Here is a 24,357-nt window from a genome sequence, read left to right on the forward strand (position 1 = left end):
AAGAAGGGAAGGGGGCATTACACTACTATCTCTCTCTCTCACTCTCTGTCCCCACCTCCCTTTCCCTCTCCCTCTAGTATATTACTCTGTGCCAGGTAGCATGTATGGTTACCCCACTTTACAAACGTGGAAGCAGGTTACTCTCCAAAACTTGCTCAGGAACCAGCCTTCACATCCTCACCACCCTCTTTACCCTCTGTAATCTGAGGATAATTGCTACACTGAAATAGTACTTTGAAGGCTCAGCAATGACCTTCCACGTCTAGGGACTTGTCCCCTCTGTACTCAGTCTCACAATTTTGAATCCACGATCTTCCTGAAATATTTTCTTTTCACGACTTACTAATTGATTGCGTTTTTTCTGTGTTACAGTTTAAAAGTTGGAAGGCATTTTTTTTACGTAGAAGCTCAAAACGAAGCTTAATTAGTTAAGGGTGGCTAGAGGTTGAGACTTCAGATTCTGAAAGGTATTTTCAAGCACTTTAGACTTGAAAGGAGGTTGACAAAGCCTATACATTTTTCTTCTAACAGTGCTATTCTAATATATGCACGCCAGAGCTGGGGTTAAATTTTCTGATGTTTATGATGGCAATAAAGAAAGGGAGAGGGACTTGCTTCACTTTACAGTGAGGGACTGGGGAGGTGAGGGGCCACTACCCCTGGGCGCGACCCCAACCCAGCCCGGGTCCAGAGCAACCGCCTCTATGCAGGGGCGGGGCGCGCCAGGCGGCCACGCGCGCGGGCGGTGGAAGGGGCGTGTCCCGCGGGCGCGCGAGCGGTGGAGGGGGCGTGTCCTGTGGGAGCGCGCGGGGGCGGTGGAGGGGGCGTGTCGCGGGAGTGGCGGCGGCGGCGGCGCGGGCCGGGCGCGCGGCGCAACCTCCTGTGCTGGAATGCGCGGCTCCCGCGAGCTCACGGCGCAGCAGCAGAGCCAGCTCCGCCGAGGCCCCGGGCCCCAGACCCCGGCGGCGGCGGCCGCCGAGACGGCGGCGCGAGAGCCGGCGGCCTAAACCCTCTTTGCAGCCCCACTCCTGGGTCTTCGCGGGCCTCGAGGGCCCCGGCGTCCAACTTTTCCACCCGCTCCCTCCCCTCCCCCGAAACTCCAGCAACAAAGAAAAGTAGTCCGAGAAGGAGCGGCGACGCGGGTCGTCGCCCCTCCTCGCCTGAGAAGGCCGGTAAGCGTGGCGCGGTCTGGGAGGCGGTCGGGCGGGGACGGCGGGCCGGGCGGGCGGGCGGGCGGCGGCCGCGGCCGCGGGAGGGGGAGGGCGCGGAAGGACGCGGAGCGAGGCGCTGTCCAGGGCTGATTTGCAGATCCTGGGGCTCCGGCGGCGGCGGCGGCCGCGTCGGGCGGGGGCCGGCGGCCGGGCGGGATCGGGTTACTCCGTCGCGGCCCGGGGGCTGGGCCGGGGGCGTCGGAGCGGCGCGGCGCGGCGCCGGGACCCCCTCCCCAGCTGAGGCTGGGCCGCCGCCTCCGCGCGGACCCGGGCGTCCCCGGGAGTCGCGTGCGGCGGCCAGGAGCGGAGCTGCTTGGGGCGCTGGTCCTGAAACTTCCTCCCGTACCCGTCGCGCTTGAGGTCCCGCCGCAGCCCCTTGGCTGCCGGCGGCCCTCCCGTCCCCCTCCCTCTGCGGCCTCTCCCTTTCGCCGGAAGGCGCCGCTGAGCGCGGCCGGGCGGGTTGAGTCAGCCCGGGGCCCCGGCGGTTCCGCCAATGGGGCTGGACAGCGATTTCTGTGCTCCGGCCGCGCGAGCGCCGGGGCCCTCCGCGCGGGGCCGCCTGGCCGCCGCCGCCCGCGGGACGCCGTGGGGGAGCGAGGCCGCACACTTCCGGGGCGCCGGGGGTCCCCTCGGGCGCTCGGGGCTCGGCGCCTCGGGAGGGCGCTCGCGGCGGCTCCCCGGCCCCGAGCGGAGGGCGAGCCCGGGCCCGGCGAGGCGCCTGGGCTGCGGCGACGAGGTAACTTTCCTCCCTCTTGCCGGACTCCGGCGCGCGGGCCGGGAGGGGGCGGCCTGGGCTCGGGAAGGCTTGGGCTGGCCCGGCGGCGCCCCGAGCTTCCCTATCCTGCCGCGTTTCGTGCTGGGGAGCCGAGCAGAAGGCTCGGGACGAGGGTGGGGGCGACTCCACGCGTTGGTGTGTCCGTGGTGCCGCGAGCGGGCCGGGCCGAGAGGAAGCGAGGGCGCCCGAGTTTGCGAAGAGCTGCTTTGTGTTGGGTACGTATTTTGAGAAAATGGCCGAATGCCTATTTGAGTCAGGAATGCCGCCGCCGGGGCCGGCGCGGGTGGCGGCAGCAGCGCGTAGGAATTCGCGCAGCTCGGTGGGCTCCCGGGCTGGGCTTGGACGGTCTTCCTGAGCAGCGTTAAAGTCCCTTTGGGGATGGTAGGTAGGGTTTGGGGCGAAGCGAACTTACCGGGTAGTCTGGGCTGTTGTGTTCGGCCCCGGGACAGCTTTTGCTTTGTGTGATGGCATTTGATTGCAACTTCTGTTGGTACCTGTGACTCAACCGATTTGTGTTTATGCAGTTGGGTGAAATGGAGTACTTTTTGTATTTTGGGTTTCACCTTATGTTTTTAGTCCTTGCCACTGATTTTGCTTTTTCTGATTTGCACGAGAACACCTAATTTGTGAATAACACCTTTTCGATTGGAAAGTAAAGCGTGAAGACGGTTTATAAAAAGCCTAACAAGTTTTCAAGGTGATCTTGTTATGCCAAGTCAAGCACAATGTAAGAAAGTTGCTGATTTGAAGATGAGTTGTCCAGTTATTTTATTAGGGGGTTTGAAAGTTTCTGTATTTTCATTTGTGTATTTTTGAGTACACCAAACTTCCCTTTTCACAGGAAAAAAGGTCCATAATTTTTGTTTACTTTGAAACAGATCATCATCAAAAAAAGAAACTAAATGGTACTTTAGTGGTACTAAGTAGTTTTTCAGAGTACATAGGACCCTTGAACAATAGGATTTTGAACTGTGTGGGTCCACTTATATGTGGATTTTTTTGAAATACATTGGAAAATTTCTTAGAGATTTGCAATATTTTGAAGAAATTTGCAGAGGATACATATAGCCTAGAAATATCAAAAAAATTTAGAAAAAGGTAACATTACGAGTGCATAAAATATGTGTAGATAACAGTGTATTTTATTTACTTCCATAAATGATACAAATCTAATAAAATGTTAAAATTTATCAAAAATTACACAAACACAGACCATGGCACCATTCCAGTTCAGAGAAATGTAAACAAATGTAAAGATGCAGTATTAACTCATAACTGCATAATATTAACTGTAGTCCATACTGTAGTACTGTAATAATTTCATAGCTACCTCCTGTTGCTGTTTTGGTGAGCTCAGATGTTACAGGTGTCCACTTAAAATGTCCCGTGAGCCTAATCATTTACAGGTGAGCAGTTGGTCTCTCCAGTAAATTGTTTGCAGTAAAAAAGTCACCTCTTGCAGTTCCTTAGTATTTCTCATCATGTTTAGTGTGACACCAGAAACCTTGAATAACACCAGGGGACCTACAAAGTGCCACTAGTGATTCTGGAAATGCTCCCAAGAAGTAAAGTCATGACATTAGAAGAAAAAGTTGAATTGCTTGATATGTACCGTAAACTGAGTTCTGTAGTTTCCATTACCCACCATTTTAAGATCAATGATTCCAGTGTAAGGATTATTTTTAAAAAAGAAAAGGAAATTTGGAAATTATCTCTGCATTTTTTCTAGCAGACATGAAAGACTTGTACTTTTTGCGAAATGCCTTTTTATCTCTTACTGAAAATGCATCTTTGGGGGCTTCCCTGGTGGTGCAATGGTTAAGAATCTGCCTGCCAATGCAGAGGACACGGGGTTCGACCCCTGGGCAGGGAAGGTCCCACATGCTGTGGAGCAACTAAGCCCGTGCACCACAACTACTGAGCCTGCACTCTAGAGCCTGTGAGCCACAAGTACTGAAGCCCGCACACCTAGAGCCCTTGCTCCGCAACAAGAGAAGCCACAGCAATGAGAGGCCCTCACACCGCAACAAAGAGTAGCCCTTGTGCTCAGTGTAACTAGGGGAAGCCTGCACGCAGCAATGAAGACCCAAAGCAGCCAATAAATAAATAAATAAATAAATTTAAAAAAGGATATATATTTTAAAAAATGCATCTTTTATGTGGGTATAGTATTACTATAAGAAAGGCATACCCATAGACTCTAATATGATTCGAGAGAAAGTGACGCTATTGTGTGACGACTTAGAGCAAAAAGAAGGTGAAGTTTCTAAATCTGGAGACTTTAATGCCAGCAGAGAAGTTCTGTCTTAAAAAATATTAAGATACCAGAACCGGCTTTGAGTTTCCAGATGCTGTTAACAAAATTATTAAAGAGAAAGGCTGTCTGCCTAGACAGGTTTTTAACAGGTTTTTACTCTGGAAAAAATTACCAAAAAGGTCACTTATTAGTAAGAAAGAGGAGCGAGCATGAAGATTTAATTTAAGACTGATTAAAGGCTAACTTGTTTTGTACAAATTGAGTTTTTGTTCAGGACTGCTCTTATCTATAAAGCTGCTAAGCCCACTGTCTTTTTTTTTTTTAAATGAAATTGTTTTCTTTTCTTTCTTTCATTTTTTCCACCTCCGATGCACCACACAGTTTGTGGGATCTCAGTCCCTGACCAGGGATTGAATTCTGGCCATGGCAAAAGCCTGGGATCCTAACCACTAAGCCACCAGGGAACTCCCTAAGCCCACTATCCTTAAAGGGAAAAAGATAAACACCAGTTGCCATTCTTTTGGTTGTACCACAAGAAAGCCTGGGCAATGAGAATACTTTTCTGTATTGGTTCCATCGATGCCTTGTCCCTGATCACGAAGTACCTTACTGTAAGGGACTGCACCTTAAGGTTCTTTGGTATTGGACAATGCCCCTGGCCACCTAGAACCACAAGAGTTCAACATCAAAGGTGTCAAAGTGGTATATTCATCCCCAAACACAGCATCTTTGAATAAAGCCTACATCAAGGTGTTGTAAGGACCTTGAAGGCTCATTACATGTGGTATTCATTGAAAAGATGGTCAATGCTGTGAAAGACAACCCTGATAGAACATCATGGAAGTCTGGAAGGATCACACCATTGAAGATCTCATCATTGTGATAGAAAAAGTTGTGAAAGCCATCAAGCCTAAAACAATAAATTCCTGCTAGAGAAGACTGTTCAGATGTTGTGCATGACTTCACAGGATTTATGACAGCCAGTCAAGGAAATCATGAAACAGATTGTGGATATGGCAAAAAGGCGGGGTGGGGGGGGCGTGAAGGGCTTCAAGATGCAGAACTTGGGAATATTCAAGAGCTAATAGACACCATACCAGAGAAATTATCGGAAGTCAATTTGAAGGTAAGTGCTTCTGAGCCAGTGCCAGATGATGAGGAAAAGGAAATGGAAGAAGCAGTGCCAGGAAACAAACTGACATTAGACAGTCTGGCAGCAGGGTTCCTTTTGTTGAAGACTGCTTTTGACTTCTTTTATGACTTGTACCCTTGTATGATACTGACACTAAAACTAAAGCCAGTGGTGGAAGAAAGATTAGTACCATATAGAAACACTTTTAGAGAAGTGGGAATGCAAAAAAGTCAGAAATTAAAATGTATTTCCCTCAAGTTACAGAGTGCCTGCCTCTTTCCACTTCCTCCATCTCTTCTGCTTCTGCGTCTCTTTCTGCCTTCCCTTCCACTTCCTCTACCTCTTTTGACTCTGCCACCCCTGACTCAGCAAGATCAACCCCACCTCTTCCCCCACTCCTCACCCTACTGAGCTGAAGACAGGATGAAGACCTTTATGATGATCCACTTCCATTTAAGGAATAGTAAATAGTCATGCTATTCAGTTAATAAACTTATCGTGTGTGTGTGTGTGTGTGTGTGTGTGTGTGTGAGAGAGAGAGTGTCTTGTGAAAATCTAGTAATTGTACAGCAAGAGCTGGGAGACATTTTGTTATCATTGTCATTAAGTATTCATTGTGTGCAAGACTTGTACAAAGGTATAAGGTGATAATTAACATGAAGTTAATAATGTATTAGTTTTTCTACTGGTGTATAACTTTGCTATTAAATAATTACGTTACCATACAGTATGCCTCTTAGAATTTGAGAAAGAGCATATCAGTCTATCATCACATGTATGCAGTTATTTTATCTTATTTTATTTAAGATTTATTCATTATTTTATTTATTTATTTATTTTTGTCTGCATTGGGTTTTCATTGCTGCGTGCGGGCTTTCTCTAGTTGTGGCGAGCAGAGGCTACTCTTAGTTGCGGTGCACTGGGCTTCTCTTGTTGCAGAGCACGGGCTCTAGGTGCTTGGGCTTCAGTAGTTGTGGTGCAGGGGCTTAGTTGCTACGAGGCACATGGGATCTTCCCAGCCCAGGGATTGAACCCGTGTCCCCTCCATTGGCAGGTGGATTCTTAACCACTGCACCACCAGGGAGGTCCCACTTGTATGCAGGTTTTTAAACAAAAACAAACCAATATTTCCAGTACTATATTATGAATATGCCTTATATGCCTAAAATTTTTTTATGACTCATTCATTTGCACGTAGGCTAGGACTGTGAAGCAGTCCTATCGATTACAGTAGACTACCATAAAGCAATCATATGGCTGTTTCTTCATCATCAATGCATTGCTATACCTGTAAATAAGTATGAATTTCTTTTTCACATTATCTTTTCTCTCTTGATGTCTAATGTTAGTAATACATATAACATCTACAGTATTTTGCATCATGTAATACAATATTGATTAAGTACTGACAGGCACAATTTATCTTGTACACAGAGGTGTAAACTTACTGTATTGATAAATACAGTACTGGAAATGTATTTTCCTTACAATGTGCTTAATAACTTTTTCACATCTATTATATAATACACATAACATGCAAAATATATGTTAATTGACTGTTTATGTTATCCATAAGGCTTCTGGTCAACAGTAGGCTGTTGGTAGTCTAGTTTTTGTGTAGCCAAAAGTTACATGCAGATTTTTAACTGCACTGGGGGTTGGTGCCCCTAACCCCCTTGTTCTTTCAACTGTAGTTTCTTCTTTTGGAGATAGTTTAGTTCATATGAACTTCAGTTCACTGACCAATGATAGGATTCTGCTTTTCAGGCTGTTTGTACTTAATAAATGCACAGATAGCTTTTGAATTTTCCCCCTTTCTGATTCAGACCAGTAAACTTTTGAAGGGGGAGTTGGGAGGACAGCAGTTTACTATTCATGTATGTAATTTAAAATATAATTTTAATTGGTACTGAAAATGAAGGTTACTTATATTTTTTCAACAGAAAAAGTAGAAATGCTTGAGGGAAGGCATGCTGTAGTAGACCTAGTTGTGTCAAACACTTGACAGAATTTTTTGTAGGGGTTGTAGAAATTTTTTTGATGACTGTACTGAAGAGAATTTGGAATTACAAAAATATTTTAAAGGCTTATTTTCAGTAATTAATGAAGCTAATTGAGTTTAAAGATTATATGGGAAAAATGTATTTTTTTAAGTTACAAAGAATTGCAGTGATGTTTTGGTTTTAGATCAGTGAAAGTTGTGTTTCACTGTCACTTTTGTGTTTTTTGTTTTGTTTTGAATGCAGAACACAGTTATGGCCACCCAGGTAATGGGGCAGTCCTCCGGAGGAGGAGGGCTGTTCACCGGCAGTGGCACCATGGGCATGGCCTTGCCCAACGACATGTATGACTTGCCTGATCTCTCCAGAGCCGAACTGGCTGCGCCTCAGCTCATCATGTTGGCCAATGTGGCCTTAACTGGGGAAGTAAACGGCGGCTGCTGTGATTACCTGGTTGGCGAAGAAAGGCAGATGGCCGAATTGATGCCTGTTGGGGATACCAACTTTTCAGATAGTGATGGAGAAGGACTTGAGGAGTCTCCTGAAGTAAAAGGCGAACCCAGTGGGCTGGAAAACATGGAACTGGAAGGTGTGGAACTCAGCGTTGTCCAGCCACGGCCTGTGTTTGAGGTATCCGCTGCCTCAGAACCGTACAGCGCAAATAAAGATCTTCCTCGGGAAACACCGGTAGCAGAGGACAAATGCAAGAACTTGAAGACCAAACCCTTTCGCTGTAAACCATGCCAGTATGAAGCAGAATCTGAAGAACAGTTTGTGCATCACATTCGAGTTCATAGTGCCAAGAAATTTTTTGTGGAAGAAAGTGCAGAGAAGCAAGCAAAGGCCAGGGAATGCAGCTCTTCCCCTGGGGAAGAGGGAGATTTCTCCAAGGGCCCCATTCGCTGTGACCGCTGTGGCTACAACACCAATCGCTATGATCACTATACTGCTCACCTGAAACACCACACCCGAGCCGGGGACAGTGAGCGAGTCTACAAGTGCATCATTTGCACGTACACCACAGTAAGCGAATATCACTGGAGGAAACACTTGAGAAACCATTTTCCAAGGAAAGTCTACACATGTGGAAAATGCAACTATTTTTCAGACAGAAAAAATAATTATGTTCAGCATGTTCGAACCCATACAGGTAAGAGGACCTTTCCCGTTTGTAAGTGTACTCTATCCCCCACGTGGAACGACCTTAAAAATGTGAAAAATTTCCAACATCTCAGAAGTAAAGAGAGTGTCCCACTGCATCCATGGGTACCCATCACCTGTACTCAACAGTTATTAATGTTTTGTCACATTTGGCAATTTATTTTTTTAAATAACAGCTTTATTGAGATGTGCTTCACTCCCACACAATTCATCTATCTACAGTTAGAATGAGTTGGTTTTAGTATGTTCACAGAATTGTGCAGCCAATACTGCAATCAATGTTAGGACATCTTCACCCCAAAAGGAAACCCCTCTCAGGTGTTGCTCCCCGTTTCTCCCCAACACCCCTTAATCACTTTTAAATTGACTTTCAGATCTTTGTAATTAAGGGGTCTCATTTTTTTTTTATAAATTTATTTATTATTTATTTAATTGGCTGTGTTGGGTCTTTGCTGCACGTGGGCTTTCTCTAGTTGCGGCGAGTGGGGACTACTCTTTGTTGTGGTGTGCGTCCTTCTCATTGCGGTGGCCTCTCTTGTTGCAGAGCACGGGCTCTAGGCATGTGGGCTTAAGTAGTGGCGGCACATGGGCTCAATAGTTGTGGCTCACGGGCTCTAGAGTGCAGGCTCAGTAGTTATGGCGCATGGGCTTAGTTGCTCCGTGGTATGTAGTATTTTCCTGGGGCAGGGATCGAACCCGTGTCCTCTGCATTGGCAGGCAGATTCTTACCCACTGCGCCACCTAGGAAGTCCAAGGGTTCTCATTTTTTAAAAGCAATGTTTGTAACTAATTATAGTTAGGTTGCATTTTCCTGGTATGAACTGTTACCTTTGAGGACTGATTACTGGTCTGAACAATGTGGATAGGATAACCTAGTACTCTACTCTGCATCAGAAGTGAAAAGGGGCTGTGGAATGCCGTTTGCATCAGATCTTTTTGCAGTAGTTGTCACTCTGCAGGACTGAACCCCATGCTAAAGTGAGTCATACTGAGGAGAGGAATTGATGTTGCTTTGCTTAAGTGGTAGACATAAACAAGAAGACTTGGAGATGAAATTCCATTACAAGAAAGACATCTGTAGCAAGAATTCTAAGCTCTAGTAGATGGCTTCTGTGTAATATAAAGCTTTAAAATCTAGTTATGTAAAAGAATTTGCAGTCTCTTTGGAATTGTTATAACCTGTGTTTGATTGTCTCCAAGCTTTGAAACCATTTTATTTCAAAAGTTAAAAATGTATAAACATTTTAAAATTACATGGCATAGGAAATGAGAGTTACTTGAGACTCCTACGCTATTAATCACTTAATTTTAATTAAACTGTTAGACTAAACTAACCTCACCTGCAATAATATTATAAAACAAATCCCAGATAATGTATATACTTTAGCCATAAGTACTTCATGTTCCTTTAACAGTTTTGTGAAAACCTTGGGGCCTAATTTAGAATTGGCCATAATCTGTAGAACTTTCAGGTAGTAACTGTGGCATATGGTAAAGTTCATGACTTTTATCATATGAATGAAAATTTATGATTTTTAAATTGAGGTATTATTGACAATGATGAACTTTTACAAATATCGATATATATACTCATAACCACCATGCACGTCAACATAAAGAATATTACCAGCCACCCTAGTGTCTTTGTCTTATTAAATTTTGATTTTTTTTGGTGTCAGTTATATTTTGATACCTTCAAAACTGTTGCGTCACTGAACAATTTAAAAAATTTCCCTAAAATCTGAAAACGTTTTCAACAATAGTTCAAATTAGTTGATTTAAGAACATTTTTAGAATTAAAAAAAAAAAAGGAAAATGGAGCGATCTGGAAAAATTTAACTTTTGCTATAAATTTCCAGTTTTTTATGTAAATTTTTTTGAAGCAGAATTTTTTTTGTAAGAGTGGTTCATTGTCATTTAAGTACAGTCTAGGTGACTAATTTTAATGGCTGTATTTTATATACTTCATCTATTTATTAACTTTTTCTTCACACTAATTTAAGGTTGATGTTTCCACAGTAAGATTATTATTTACATAGGTATACACATCTCATTTCACATTTTAGTGTTAAACTTATTTGGTTTTAATACTTTTAAAAAAGGTTTTCCCCTCTGGTATTACCTTATTTGTGTTTTTTTTTTTTAAAGAAAGATTTCAAACCAGTTTGTTGGTGTATAAATAGGATAGTATTTTGATTATGTAAATTCTGAGAGTATCACTGGTATTAAATGCATGGTTCTGAAAATAGTATTTATGGAAAAATTGATTCATCTGGTGCTGAAGAGCCGAGATAAGGAATGATCATTAGCAGGAATCACTTGCTGCTTCTCTCTCACTTAGCCTGCTTTTCCGGTTCACTTAGTGGGTCTCTTTTGTTCTTTTATTAAGCGCTCAGGGTTAGGTGCTTTTACTCTCTGCTAATGTTCAGAACAATTACTGAGGAAAACAGGCTAAGTGTTTACTGAGGGAAAACTTCAGGCTTGATAGCCTAAAGTGATGTGCTCAGGGTCACATACAACTAAGATTCAAAGCTCTGAATCTCTTTTATATGTAAATATCATGGTCGGGGGCTGATGGTTTTCATTTGAGTCTCCAGTCAAAAGATTTTTCATTTTGTGGTTTTGATATCTAACCAGTTCACAGATTCTACTTTAAAGGATGACATTTTTGCTTGTATGTGTGACTGAAAAATTACTAGCATTTGTAGAGTATTTATGCCTATTTTGGTGAGTTGCACAGATAGAAGGAATCTGTTTTGTTGCGAAGAATTTAAAAGTAAATTATCCTTAGTTGATCCTTCATGTTAATCTTGTAAGGGTGTATCAAATTTTTCTTGCATTAACTTTTTTTGATAACAGCTTGTGGAGTGGCCTGTTCTGAACATCTCATTATCAATGGAATCACATAGTATGTGGCCCTCGGTGGCTACAGTCTTTCGTCTTTCACTTAGTATAATGTTTTCAAGGTTCATCCATGTCGTATGTACAGTACTTTACAGTACTTGTTTTCCTTTTATTGCCAAGTAATACTCTCTTATATGGGTAAGCAACATTTTGTTTATCTATTCATCAGTTAATGGATTTTTGGATTATTTCCACTTTTGGGGATGTTATGAGTAATGCTGTGACCGTTCATATACAAGTTTTCGTGTAGACATGTTATTATTTCTCTTAGGTAAATATACACCCAGGAGAGGAATTGTTAGGCCATATGGTAATTATGTTTAATCATTTGAGAAACTGACAAACTGTTTTCCAAAGTGGTTGCACTATTTTATGGTCATACCAGCACTGTATCAGGGTTCCAAATTCTCCACAACTTAACAAATAAATGCTAACATCTGTTATTTTGATTATAGCCATCCTAGTGGGTATGAACTCTTCATCTCACTGTGGTTTTAATTTCCCTCCTGGCTAATGATATTGTGTATCTTTTCATGTGCTTATTGGCCAATTATGTATCTTTTTTATAGACATACATTCAACATTTTTTAAGCGATCTTAAAATTCTTCCAGGCTAAAGTAGGCGTTCTGTTGCCATGAGCTATTTATATCTAATCTATAGTACCAGCTAATAACAGCTGAGCAGTTATTAGGAAACACATTTCACACTTATCATTGCATTCTTTTTTTTTCCCACTGTCTATTCCTTTCCTTGTCCCATGTTATTAGACACATCTGTTATTGTAATGTAATACAGACAGAATAATAGCTGGTGTAGAGCATGTTGAATGCTCTACATGTATTATCTTAAATTCTCACGATTCTAGAACATGAAGGTACTGTTACTTTTATAGATGAGGAAGCTTGCCTGAGATCATAATTACTAACTTCTGGCCAAAAAACACAAAAACAGATTGTCAAGGTGTTTTTTTCAGTGTATTTTGGGGTTGACAACCCATGTCCAAAAAACACACATTTTCTGCCTATGAGTCTTAAATTCTTTAGTAGTAAATCACTGATCTCTCATCTTCAGCTGCTCTCAGTCCCTGTGGCTTTATGAGTATAATTTAAAACTAACCTGAGTCTTTTATAAAACTTCTGTTCACCACTTGAATTTTTAGCTTAAAATAACAGCCTCCCCACTCAAAAATGTTCTTGCTTTAAGCTAACAATTTCAAATGGTAAATTTATCATTTACAAGGATCCAAAAAATTACCCAAGCGATAGCACCAAGAAATTTGGATACATTTTTTTTCTTTAAAGATAATTCTAATTTTATTTTATTTTGTTTTATTTTATTTTTTTAAGCTCTAATTTTAAAGATTTTCTTGATACCTGATCAAGATAATTTTTCAGTTCTTAATATTTGCTGTTTCACATGTAGCATTACTATGAAAATTTAAAGGGCTATGACAATTCAGAAAGCCAGTTATTTTTTTTCAGCAGCAAAGCAGACATAATGTAATGTGTATTCTGAATTAAATCATTTACCTTTCTAATAATGATAAAAATTGGCCATTTTGCCAGGAATAGGGAGAAAAAATTCTTGTTAAAAAATGCTCAGTATTGGGGCTTCCCTGGTGGTGCAGTGGTTAAGAATCCACCTGCCAGTGCAGGGGATGTGAGTTTGATCCCTGATTCGGGAAGATCCCACCTGCCATGGAGCAGCTAAGCCTGTGTGCCACAACTACTGAGCCTGCGCTCTAGAGCCTGCAAGCCACAACTACTGAGCCCACAAGCTACAACTATTGAGCCTGTGTACCTAGAGCACATGGTCTGCAACAAGAGAAGCCACTGCAATGAGATATATTTATAAAAAATGCTCAGTATTGAATAATGTGTGTATTGTTAGTGAGAATTGTATTTGCCTTATTTTATCATTTGAACATTAACCATTATATTTTTGTAGGAGAACGTCCATATAAATGTGAACTTTGTCCTTACTCAAGTTCTCAGAAGACTCATCTAACCAGACATATGCGTACTCATTCAGGTTGGTAAGAAACGGGAACTTTACTATCATTTTTAGTAAACTACCATTGTAAGGAAGTTCTTATAGACCTGGAACTGGGTCATTATTTATGATTTATTTTTAATATAATTTGGATATTTATATTATATTTTTAATGTAATTTCAGTGTGTGGTTGCTGGCTTCCCGGGATTCCTTTTTAGCTGCTTAGGTCCTTAAATTTGGGTTTTTTCTCTTGAGAATTGATAAGTTTTTTGAGGATTGATTTACAAAAGCCAAACTTTAAAGATAATTGATTATCCAGGATTCCAATTTATTAACTTATAATAAATAAAATATAGGACTATAGCAAGTGGGAGATTCATCCACTCTAGGAATGAAATAATCATGGTCACCATCCAGAATTGGAAGGTATATAGATGGCAAAGTTAAAAAAGTCAGTATTAGCACAGGTGGTCTTGAATGGATAATTTTGTTTTGGCCACACTGACCCTTGGGTGGTCCTAGAGATCTTGACATGATCCGCAATTCTTCCTTTTCTCAGTAGCTATGTTACCATTTCATCTTGGATGAAATATTTCCTTCATACTGGAGGAAATACATTTTGTATTTGCCTTTATAATAGTTTTGTAGGTATCACACTGGATAGTTCCCCCATCCTGCTAGTATTGGAATTCATTCTGAATATTTTCCTGTTGTGAGCACAATGAATGTTTGTTAAAGGGAATTAACATCTTACTGAATTCTATCATGGACTGCTCTTTTTAAGATGAAAAAATATTTTTTTCGGCAAAAATTATTTTCCTTTCACTTAGTACTTGATGATTATCATGGAGGCACTATTTTTTTTTTTTATCAATCATCTATTTTATACTTCATCCATCAGCTCTTTGTTTACTCAAAGATAGGGTTTATATATTAAGGCAGGATAGACACATGAAATCTTTCCTCTTGTTTACCCATTCTATAACTTGCCAGCCATTCCGAAAGTGATACATTGCAGGTAATGTGTATTGACTGCTTGGCTATCTCTCCTTTGCTAAGAGCTCTATGTGGCTTAGATTATTTATAGCTCACAACACTTCAGCATATTTTACAGATGAGGAAATTGAGCCTTAGAGAGTTTTCAGTACCTTGCTCAAGACCTCTCAGTAAGTTGCAGAGCCCATATTTGATCCCCCCCGGTATTCTTACTGTAGAACAAGTTCTTAACCGTATGTCACGTATCTTTTCCCCATTCTCTGTCTATATGTTTAGTAAATATTTGTCTGCATTGAAGTCATTCAATGGAGAGGACAAGATAAGGCCAAGTACAGAGTAATGTAGCATGTTGTTAGAAACCTCTATTTATGAATCTGTTAGGGGACTAATGTGGAAAAGAGTTGTCCTGTTAGCTACACTTACAATCTGACATACCTGGATAAGTTTTTGTTTTTGTGATCGAGTATTCTATCATTATCAGACATTTTCTAATCGTGTAAAGCTGACCATCTACATGGTTTTACTTAATGTCTGAGTAGTTTTGCTTTATGAAAAAATTAAATAAGATTTTATGTGAATTTGTGAATGTTTGAGAGATGAATTTTCATAAGTGTCAATTTCCATTTTTCTACTATGCTTTCCATTGGACCAGTGGGGTATGGATACCATTTGGTAATATTTGCTAGAGTGTGATCTAGATGGGTATGTATTCAGGTAGAATGAGTTAATCTTATGCCTTTAATATGGGGGTGGGGGTGGGGGGCTTCCAGTCTTGTATGTACCTGTGATTATGAGTTTTTGTGCTTTATTTTATATGCCATATCTATTTGTATGCCCCTTTTCATTTGCCTAGTTTCTTTGCCCATTCTTTAGAAGGAGGTGGGAGAAAATCAAGAAAAGATTTCTGACTTGTCATATTTTTGCTGTGGAATAGCAACTCTGGCAGTGGAAAAGTTTGCTGAGTGAAACTTGACTCAGCTCTTGCAATGGTGGACAAAAAGTTTAATTTAAAGAAAAAGACTTTTACTCCCTGAGGCCAAAGCATTGTTTTAAAACTTTTACATGGAAGGTCTGGGAGTGTAGCCTAGAGTGTATAATTCTTATGAAGCCTCGAGGGTTATCTGAAATGTATGGGAGTCTTATGTTCTACTCCATTATACACTTAAGTAAACATAAAAACTTAAAAATTATCTTATCTCTTTGCGTGCCCTTGTCCCCCAATTAACATCAAGAGCCCAAGTCATTTTTCTAGTAATTGTTGTGTGCTTCTTGATGACTCTGTGTTCTTTAATAGTGTTTGAGAGCCCTAGCTTGATGAACCATGTAGAAGATGATGATTAAGTGAGAATTATTATTCCATTTGGTATGAGAATCATTGTCAAAGGATAGAGAAAAGATATACAAATAAATATGGTAAATGCAAGTTGCATGATAGTCTTCAAGAAATAGTTTTGGTGGTTTTTTGGTTTTTTTACATATACCCAATTCCTTATAAATGTATTTGAATAAATCTTGAATTCATTTCTTAATGTATGCCTTCTGCAACATCTCTTGTTTACCTTCAGGTGAGAAGCCATTTAAGTGTGACCAGTGCAGTTATGTGGCCTCTAATCAACATGAAGTAACCCGCCACGCAAGACAGGTTCACAATGGGCCTAAACCTCTTAACTGCCCACACTGTGACTACAAAACAGCAGATAGAAGTAACTTCAAAAAACATGTGGAGCTCCATGTAAATCCACGGCAGTTCAACTGCCCTGTATGCGACTATGCAGCTTCCAAGAAGTGTAATCTGCAGTATCATTTCAAATCTAAGCATCCTACGTGTCCTAATAAAACCATGGATGTCTCAAAAGTGAAACTAAAGAAAACCAAAAAGCGAGAGGCTGACTTGCCCGATAACAAAATCTCCAGTGAAAAAACAGAAACAGAGCAGACAAAAACAAAGGGGGATGTGACTGGGAAGAAACACGAGAGGTCTGTAAAAGTGGAGAGAAAAGATAATGTTTCAAAAGAGAAAAAGCCTTGTAGTAATGCCTCAAGCCAAGTGACTACCAGAACTCGCAGATCGGCCATGGAAGCTAAAGAAATGGATGTGCACCCAGGAAATAATTCAGAAAAAAGCTGTAAAAGCAAGAGAAGCAAAAGGAGGATGGACGCTGAAGCCCATTCCTCCCAAGATCCTGTTAATGATGAACCTGTGACAAAAAAGAAAAAGAAGGCAGAAAGCAAATCCAGAAATAGTCAGGAAGTGCCAGTGGGTGACAGCAAAGTAGAGGAGACTAAAAAGCAGAGTATTTGCATGAAAAGCAGTACAAAGAGGAAAACCCTGAGAAGTAAATCATGTAAAAAAAGCAACAAGCCTGCTCAGAGGAGACCCGCTCAGATAGAGCCTCCTCAGGTGGGGCCTGCACAGACAGAACCTCCTCCTCCCACGGAGCCTGCTCAGGTGGGGTCTGCTCAGACAGAGCCTCCTCCTTCTCCTCTCCCCCCTTCTCTCCCTCCTCCTCCTCCTCCTCCTCTTCCTCCTCCTCTTCTTCCTCCTCCTCCTCTTCTTCCTCCTTCTCCTCCTGTGGGGCGTGCTGAGGTTGAGGTTGTCCAGGAGGGGCCTGTTCAGATGGAACCTCCTCCTCCCCCTCCGCTTGTGGGGTGTGCTGAGGTCGAGGGTGTCCAGGAGGGGCCTGTTCAGATGGAACCTCCTCCTCCCCCTCCGCCTGTGGGGTGTGCTGAGGTCGAGGGTGTCCAGGAGGGGCCTGTTCATTCGGAGCCTCCTCCTCCCATGGAGCCGATCCCCAAAAGGTCTCCGCGAAAAGATAATAGAAAGGAGAAGTCCAGCATGCAGAGTGAAATGGTGCAGGAGCAAGTCCTTATTGAAGTTGGCTTAGTGCCTGTTAAAGACAGGCAGCTTCTAAAGGAAGCACAGGATCTCTTACCACCATCACCACCTCTGCCAAAGGAAAACTTAAAAGAGGAGGAGTCAAAAGACCAAAAATTATTCCCTGCAGGTGAAGGAAATAAAGAAGCTCCTCTTCAAAAAGTGGAAGCAGGAGAGGCAGATAAGAGTGTAGCTGGTCTTGCTGCTGTTACCAAGGAATCTGTCAGTACTTCGTCCTCTGAAGCAAGCTTGAATATGCCAGAGGGTGAAACTTTACATGGTAAACATCAGGCTGACACTATTCTTTGTGAAATGGAGATGGACACTTGTGAGAAGAAAACAGGGAATCCCTCCGGCAGAAACTTGGCAGTTGAAGAACCAATTTCACCACCACTTCTTCCTCTGTTGCTCGAAAAAGGTGAAGCAGTGACCACAGCTGCTATGGCATCACCTCCTGTCACCGTGGCAGTAAATGAGTCTCAGGAAATGGACGAAGACGAAGGCATCCACAGTCATGATGGAAGTGACCTAAGTGACAACATGTCAGAGGATAGTGATGATTCTGGATTGAATGGGGCTCGGCCTGTTCCGCAAGAGACTAGTAGAAAAAATGGAAAGGAGGCCTTGGCAGTCAAAGTGGCGGAGGGAGATTTTGTTTGTATCTTCTGTGATCGTTCTTTTAGAAAGCAAAAAGATTATAGCAAACACCTTAATCGCCATTTAGTTAATGTCTACTTCCTTGAAAAGGCAGCTCAAGGGCAGGAGTAATTAAAGTTTGGGCAAGGCTTCAGTTCTCAGTTTGTAAGGTCTGTGACATTTTATATTCATTTGTAGTAGTAGACAACCTTTTGTTTTTAAAATTGCTTTAATTATTATCCAGTCTTGATTTTTAAGTGGCAGTTCTTTTTCTTAGGGCTCTGTGTATCTGTTGATGTACAGATCTTAGCAAATTCAAGGGAGTTAGTGTATTAAACCAGTAGACATCTAAATCTATTAGCTTTTGCTTTTAATTGAACCAAGAAGGCCAAGGTGTTGCTGGAGCATTTATTGATTTGTTCAGCTATAACTTGTCAGTTTTTTCCCCATGTCTATCTTCCTGTTTCACTTTAGTTTATTCATAGTTTCTTGTTTAGCTCTATAAAAATTGGCATGCTTAAATAGCAAATTACTTGAAGAATTTGCCTGCTTTATATAAAGTTAGCACTTTAAAATTGTTTTAGAGATGAGAAGAGACATTTACATTGAAGAGAAATTCTCCCCAGAGTGGACGTTGTATCAATCCAGGTATTTACTTCTTGAGGTCTGATCAGTATATATGTTTATTTGTGTATGTTAATCGGCATAAAAACAATGATTTTGGTGTTTTTTTTTTTTTTTTCTGGTGCTTTAATGCTTTAAGATGTTGCACATTGTTTTTCTTAACCTATGCAGTTAAATTTTTTCTAGAAATAGCATTTGTGTCGTAACACTTTATATCTATATATGCATGTTTATTTTGATCTCTTTGGAGGGATGCTTTTTAGTCTTGTTTTCAAAAGAGCAGTTTTCTTTCCCCCTGCCGCAATTGTCTTTTTTGCAGAACATTAGTCTCCTCAAATTTGTGAGCAAATGAAAGATGCAGATTCAGTCCATTGATTTTGATTTTAACATCTTATATCTATGCCAGAATCTGTATTTCATATTAAGTTATTTATTTTAAATTGATATAGTGACTGCACAGCTCTCAGTTTGAACTTTACAGTAAATAAACCACTAGGCTCTGTACTGAATGGATTTTTATCTCAGATACCAACCATAAGTAAACTCTTGGTCTGTTTTACTACATCTACTTCCTAAATGTACTGTGTTAAATCGTATCTTAGAGGAAAAGCTATTTTCATAAGATGGTTGGTGTTTATATGTCTACTCCGCTAAATAAAGAACTGTAATTTTTATTTGGAAACTGCAAATCTGGAATTAGGAGCCTTAATTACTTCTTCAAGTTATTCAGCATATCAGTTTATGAGATTCCAAAGCCATAACAATTATACAGAAAACGTAGGATGAGAAGGTAGTGTGAGTGCTGATAGGCCAGCTGCTACTTCCTGTGAATGCAATGAAGAAGGCTGGCGAAATTTAAATTCAGTCCAGATTAAAAAGTCACACTTTCTCAGGGATCTCCACCAACTAGTGGGTGTCCTGGCTTTTTCAGGGACAGCCTTTTTCTACAGGTGAGGCCTCAAATGAATAGCAGCTATTCTTGTGTTCCTGCAGGATCACTTTGTATGGAAAAGAGTATGTACCCCAAATTTGTTGGTAGGTTCTTTGGCCAGTCACCAAAGAATATGAAAGAATCTAACATAGGTTTTTTTTTTCCTTGCTGATAAGGTATTCATTACAGTAAAATAAAGTATGATCCCAGTAGGGAACCTTGATTCCGATCCTCCCATGTTCTATTCTGAAGTAGCCACTTTATATTTTATTTTCTTTTGTCTGGTGATCTCTGAGGCAGGTTTCAGAGTTTGGCAATGCAACATGAAAGATTAGGTAACGTATTAAAGTGTGCGTGGAAAACTCATTAATCTGAGAGTGAAATTTAAGGGAAAAGACATTTGAACTTGGAATTGACTGGGAGGCCAAAGATTTAAAGAAGCAGATTTTCTCAAGACTTGAGTAAGTTGTGTGTTACTGGTGTGTGTTTTGTGTGCATAATGGGGATTTGTAAATGATGTTGAATTCTAGGTGAATTCTCAGCTCTGACAATCATTGTCAAACAGATCAAGCTGCAAATATTTATGTTTTAAAACTTAAATTATAAAGCTGGTTAAACCTTTCTGTCGACTAGATTTAATGTTCATGGATACATTTTTATGTTAAAAAGTTACCTTTTACAGTACCTATGAAAATATTTATGTTAAGTACAATTTGGAGATTGGAAATCAGTTTGGGGAAGAGGTTTTGTGGATTCTTTGACATGTCAAAAGAAAAAAAATTGACTTCTGAGGAATTGGACTAATTATCTAGATTTTAAGACTAGAATGCCAAAAAAAAAAAAAAAAGAAAAATTAAAACCCCTTATTATTAAAGTGATCTGTGAAAGCATTGTTACTGGAAGGGAAGTGGACTGGTGGCCTTTCCTCCAGAAAATAAGGACTTAACTGTCAGACCTATATTAGGTTCTGAACCTTAATGCCATGTATTTGTTCATATTAAAAATTCTTTCATTGAAAAGTATATTAGTAACAGGAACTTCTGGTCTAGTTAGGAGTTCTTCCATTTGAAAAATGTGCTATTTGCATGAGACTGAATCTTTTGTTTATCAGTTTCCCCTCTACTGCATAGGATTGAAGCTAGAATTTTCCCTTTTGATAATGGAATTAAAAAGTGAACATGTTGTTTGTAAATTGATGTTTAGTATTAGAGTGACAGTTGAAATACTAAGAATACAGGATTATAAGCCTAATCCTAGGTAGCTTTGTAAAAGGATCTCTCTTTTAACTGTCTTCTGCACTATATTCACGTTGCTTTTCAAGATATTTTAAGTTATATTTTTTTCCTCTTTTCAGAGCTGCTTTTTGGGGGCTTTTTTTTTTTTAAATTGAGATGTAATTCATAAAGGGCTGCTTTAAAAAAATTTTTTTTGATAAGGCTTCTTTTAGCTATTGCTAGATGTTTTCCTCTAGTGGTCCAAGAAGGGCCATTTTTTTTTTAAGAGACACTTTTTGGTCTTTAACTTTGGGAACTCTTGCATCTGTGTGCTAATTCAGATTTAAGCCTAAGTAACCTCATCTCCTCTTACCCCATGAATGTTGACAGTGGCAGAAATGCTTTGTTGTAGTTCTGGAATAAATTGTTGGGGAAGAACTTAATTTTCTTTTTTTGCACAAATCAGAAAAACAGCTACTATGCAGAGTTTCCTTGTTGACTTTAGCAGATGAACTGGACTGATAGTGTTAATTCACATTTAAGAAATTATCTGAATCTTGGTTTGAGTAGATTTGTGATCTTCATGCAATATTAACTAGATCAGATACGTTTATATTTTCACACGTATGCATAGGCTCTCGCCACCCTTGTCAGCATCCATTAGTTTTTGAACTTTGTGAACTGGTATTGAAACATTACAACAATGTTTTGTTACACCAGTTTTATAAGCTTTTACAGTGCAATACATGTTATTTTTCACAGACAAACCAAAGGTTAATTTCTCAAGGTTCTTGCTGTTGCTGTAGCAGCATTTGATGGAGGATCTTTTATATACATTGTAATAGATGAAAAATAAACCAGATTTGCAAATCTTTTTTTTTTAAGCAAACCATGTACCAGGTTTTTGGTCCAAATTGTGTAGGTTAAGTTAAATTGCATTCTATTAACCCATATGAGTATATTTCTGTAAGCATAGTTATGTTGAAATAAAGTTTTAAAAAGCATTTTATGCCTTTGTTTATTTTTGGTATTATCAGATGTCAAGGAAGCCAAATATATTGGGCTGGAACTGCAAGTGTATTAGTAATTCTCAGAGTCTTTTCCTCCTTATAACCCATGGTAAGTAGGAAGGTTGTGGAAATCTTTGTTTGGGGTAAACAATCCAGTAGATAGTAGTCCAAAGCCTCTCTTCCTATAATCTGCATTCTGGGAAGTGGATGTGGAAGTAGGGGAGAAACAACCTGAAGACAATTTATGGGAAGTTGTATGTAGTAATTTTTGTGAACCACAGGCCCCCTTAACAGTTGTAAAATACATGTCCATTCTCAGGAGCAGGCCTGGTGTCAGTAAATTTTCACTCATAATTGGAAAAAGATGCATTGAAGGGAAAATAAGACAAGTTACATTGAATGTTCACTGAATGCTAGGGCACTGTTTTAAGGATTTTATTCTATTAGAAGTCTGAGAAGAAAATGAAATCCAAGGGAAAGTGATAAAGTGTATTGTAGTAAGGTTCTGCTTCCTTTGTTAATGGAAATAAACAGTTGTGCTGTGTGTTGAAGGCTTAGTGTTTCTGTGGATTTGAGAGAAAAGGGAGAGCGACTTGGAGAAACATCAGAACAACTGGATTGCATTCTGTCCTGATGCAGCAAGTGACCTAGAACAGGGGTCCCCAGGCCCCAGGCCCAAGGACCAATACCCGTCTGTGGCCTGTTAGGAACCGGGCTGCACAGTGGGAGGTGAGCAGTGGGCGAGTGAGCAGGTGAGCGAAGCTTCCTTCATCTGCCACTCCCCGTCACTCCCCATCGCTCGCATTACTGCCTGAACCATCACTGTCTGTGGAAAAACTGTCTCCCACGAAACCGGTTGCTGGTGCCAAAAAGGTTGGGGACCACTGACCTAGAAGATTGTGAGTCAGGAAAGAATGGGTATTTCTTGTTGAATTGATGAGTGATTCACCCTCTTTCCCCTTCTGCAAGACTTTTATCACTGAAAAGCAAAATGAATTTCCAAGTATTTATTTTATTGGCATGGTGGAATCAATAACAAGAAGTAGGAAAATTTCTGCCTGACCAAGCATATATGGGGAATTTATCATGAATATATAAATGTTATTGGTGTGTGACTTGGTTTGTTACCTTTAATTTACAAGTGTGTTTGGTTACAAGCATGTTTCTCAAGTCCTTTGCTACTCCTTTCTCAGAGGCTCACCCTGTTATGATTTTTACATGTATCATCTGTGTATGCTTACTCTTTAGGCATGCTTGTATTCTGCTCATGGTCTCACTAAGGGCTTGACGCTAGTTTGTAGGTAGAGTTTCCGTGTTACAGAATGCCCTTTTAAAGGATTTTGATGCTTGCTGTACCGAGTCGGTTGGCCTTGCAGTTAGATCTTGGTTCACAATGGGCTTCTCATTACTGTAACTGAGCAAATCGTTTTTAACTGTATTAAACCTATTTCTTCATCCAGAAAATGGGGGCATATGGGACTTCTGTCCATAGGGTGGCTTTCGAGTGTTAAATGCTTTTGTTGTTTTTTAAATAGTTTTTTGGCCACACCGCACAACTTGGGGGATCTTAGTTCCCTGACCAGGAATTGAACCCAGACCCCAGCATTGGAAGCACCGAGTGCTAACCACTGGACCGGCAGGGAATTCCCAAGTATTAAGTGCTCATTGAGCACTTAGCCTAGCGCTTGGTATGTAGTTTTAGTATTAAGACTTTTTCCAGTAGATAACAAAGCAAGTAAGTATCCTTAAATATATAAAGTGCTTCCTCTATCTGGCATGATTTTTTTTTTTTTTTTTGGCTGTGTTGGGTCTTCATTACCGTACATGGGCTTTCTCTACTTGCAGCGAATGGGGGCTACTCTTCATTGCAGTGCGCAGGCTTCTTGTTGCGGTGGCTTCTCTTGTGGCACATAGGCTTTGCTCCTCGGCATGTGGGATCTTCCAGCATGTGGGATCTTCCTGGACCAGGGATCGAACCCGTGTCCCCTCCATTGGCAGGCAGATTCTTAACCACTGCGCCACCAGGGAAGTCCTATTTGGCATGATTAAGTTGTACAGTCCACCTGCTTCTCTTGCATGTCTTGGAAAATAGCTTTTAATGTTAAAGTAGTATGTGGATTTTTGTGTCAAATGATATTGTAATCTCCACTAGAGTCAGAATGGTTTTGTAGTCACTGCTTTACTCAAGTACCTAAAACAATATCTGGCGCTCAGAAGGGCAAATAGTTGTTGATTGCCCAGGCCAAGGATTGTGTCCGGTGTTTTCCTGTGTGTGTTTCTCCTTGATTTCAATTAATTAATATACAATGGTTGTTTTACCATAATTTAAAAACTCTGGTAATACAGAAATCTCACTTCATAGACTGGTATTGTCTGGGTGCATTAACAAGGCAAGGGAGAGAGTTCACTCAAGTTGCAGGAAATACCAAGTCTTGAGAAAGCTACTTTGTTAAGAAACTGAGAAATGTTTTAAATTTACAGAGAAGTTGCAGGAATGGTACCCTAAAGTCTTGTGTATGCCTTATTTGGATCCACTGTTCACATTTGCTTTCTGTATATTATGTGTCTATTATGTGGTGGACCCCCAGAAATTAACTTGTAGGCATACCCCTTCATCTCTGAATACTTCAGTTTATG

At 40.8% G+C, this 24,357-nt stretch overlaps 1 protein-coding gene across 5 annotated transcripts in view; it reads left to right on the forward strand.

Annotated features, from left to right (window-relative positions):
* Nucleotides 1-848: 848 nt before the first annotated feature.
* LOC130848279 (RE1-silencing transcription factor-like) overlaps nucleotides 849-24,357 on the forward strand; it is a 31,490-nt gene continuing 7,981 nt past the window's right edge. Inside the window, exons 1-5 of one of the 5 annotated variants that reach the window (XR_009052588.1) lie at nucleotides 1,578-1,947; nucleotides 7,622-8,525; nucleotides 13,389-13,472; nucleotides 15,996-18,111; nucleotides 18,526-18,589. Coding sequence is in view for 1 of the 5 variants with exons in the window: in XM_057726558.1 (XP_057582541.1) it covers nucleotides 1,705-1,947; nucleotides 7,622-8,525; nucleotides 13,389-13,472; nucleotides 15,996-18,073 (3,309 nt within the window). In the remaining 4 variants the exon portion in view is untranslated. Of the gene's footprint in view, nucleotides 1,173-1,577; nucleotides 1,948-2,013; nucleotides 2,202-7,621; nucleotides 8,526-13,388; nucleotides 13,473-15,995; nucleotides 18,590-24,357 lie in introns of those variants that run through there. The other 4 variants (XR_009052589.1, XR_009052587.1, XM_057726558.1 and 1 more) reach the window with 4 other exon arrangements.

The sequence above is a fragment of the Hippopotamus amphibius genome, chromosome 3 (genome assembly GCF_030028045.1).
Source record: "Hippopotamus amphibius kiboko isolate mHipAmp2 chromosome 3, mHipAmp2.hap2, whole genome shotgun sequence".
NCBI classification, from domain to species: Eukaryota; Metazoa; Chordata; class Mammalia; order Artiodactyla; family Hippopotamidae; genus Hippopotamus; species Hippopotamus amphibius.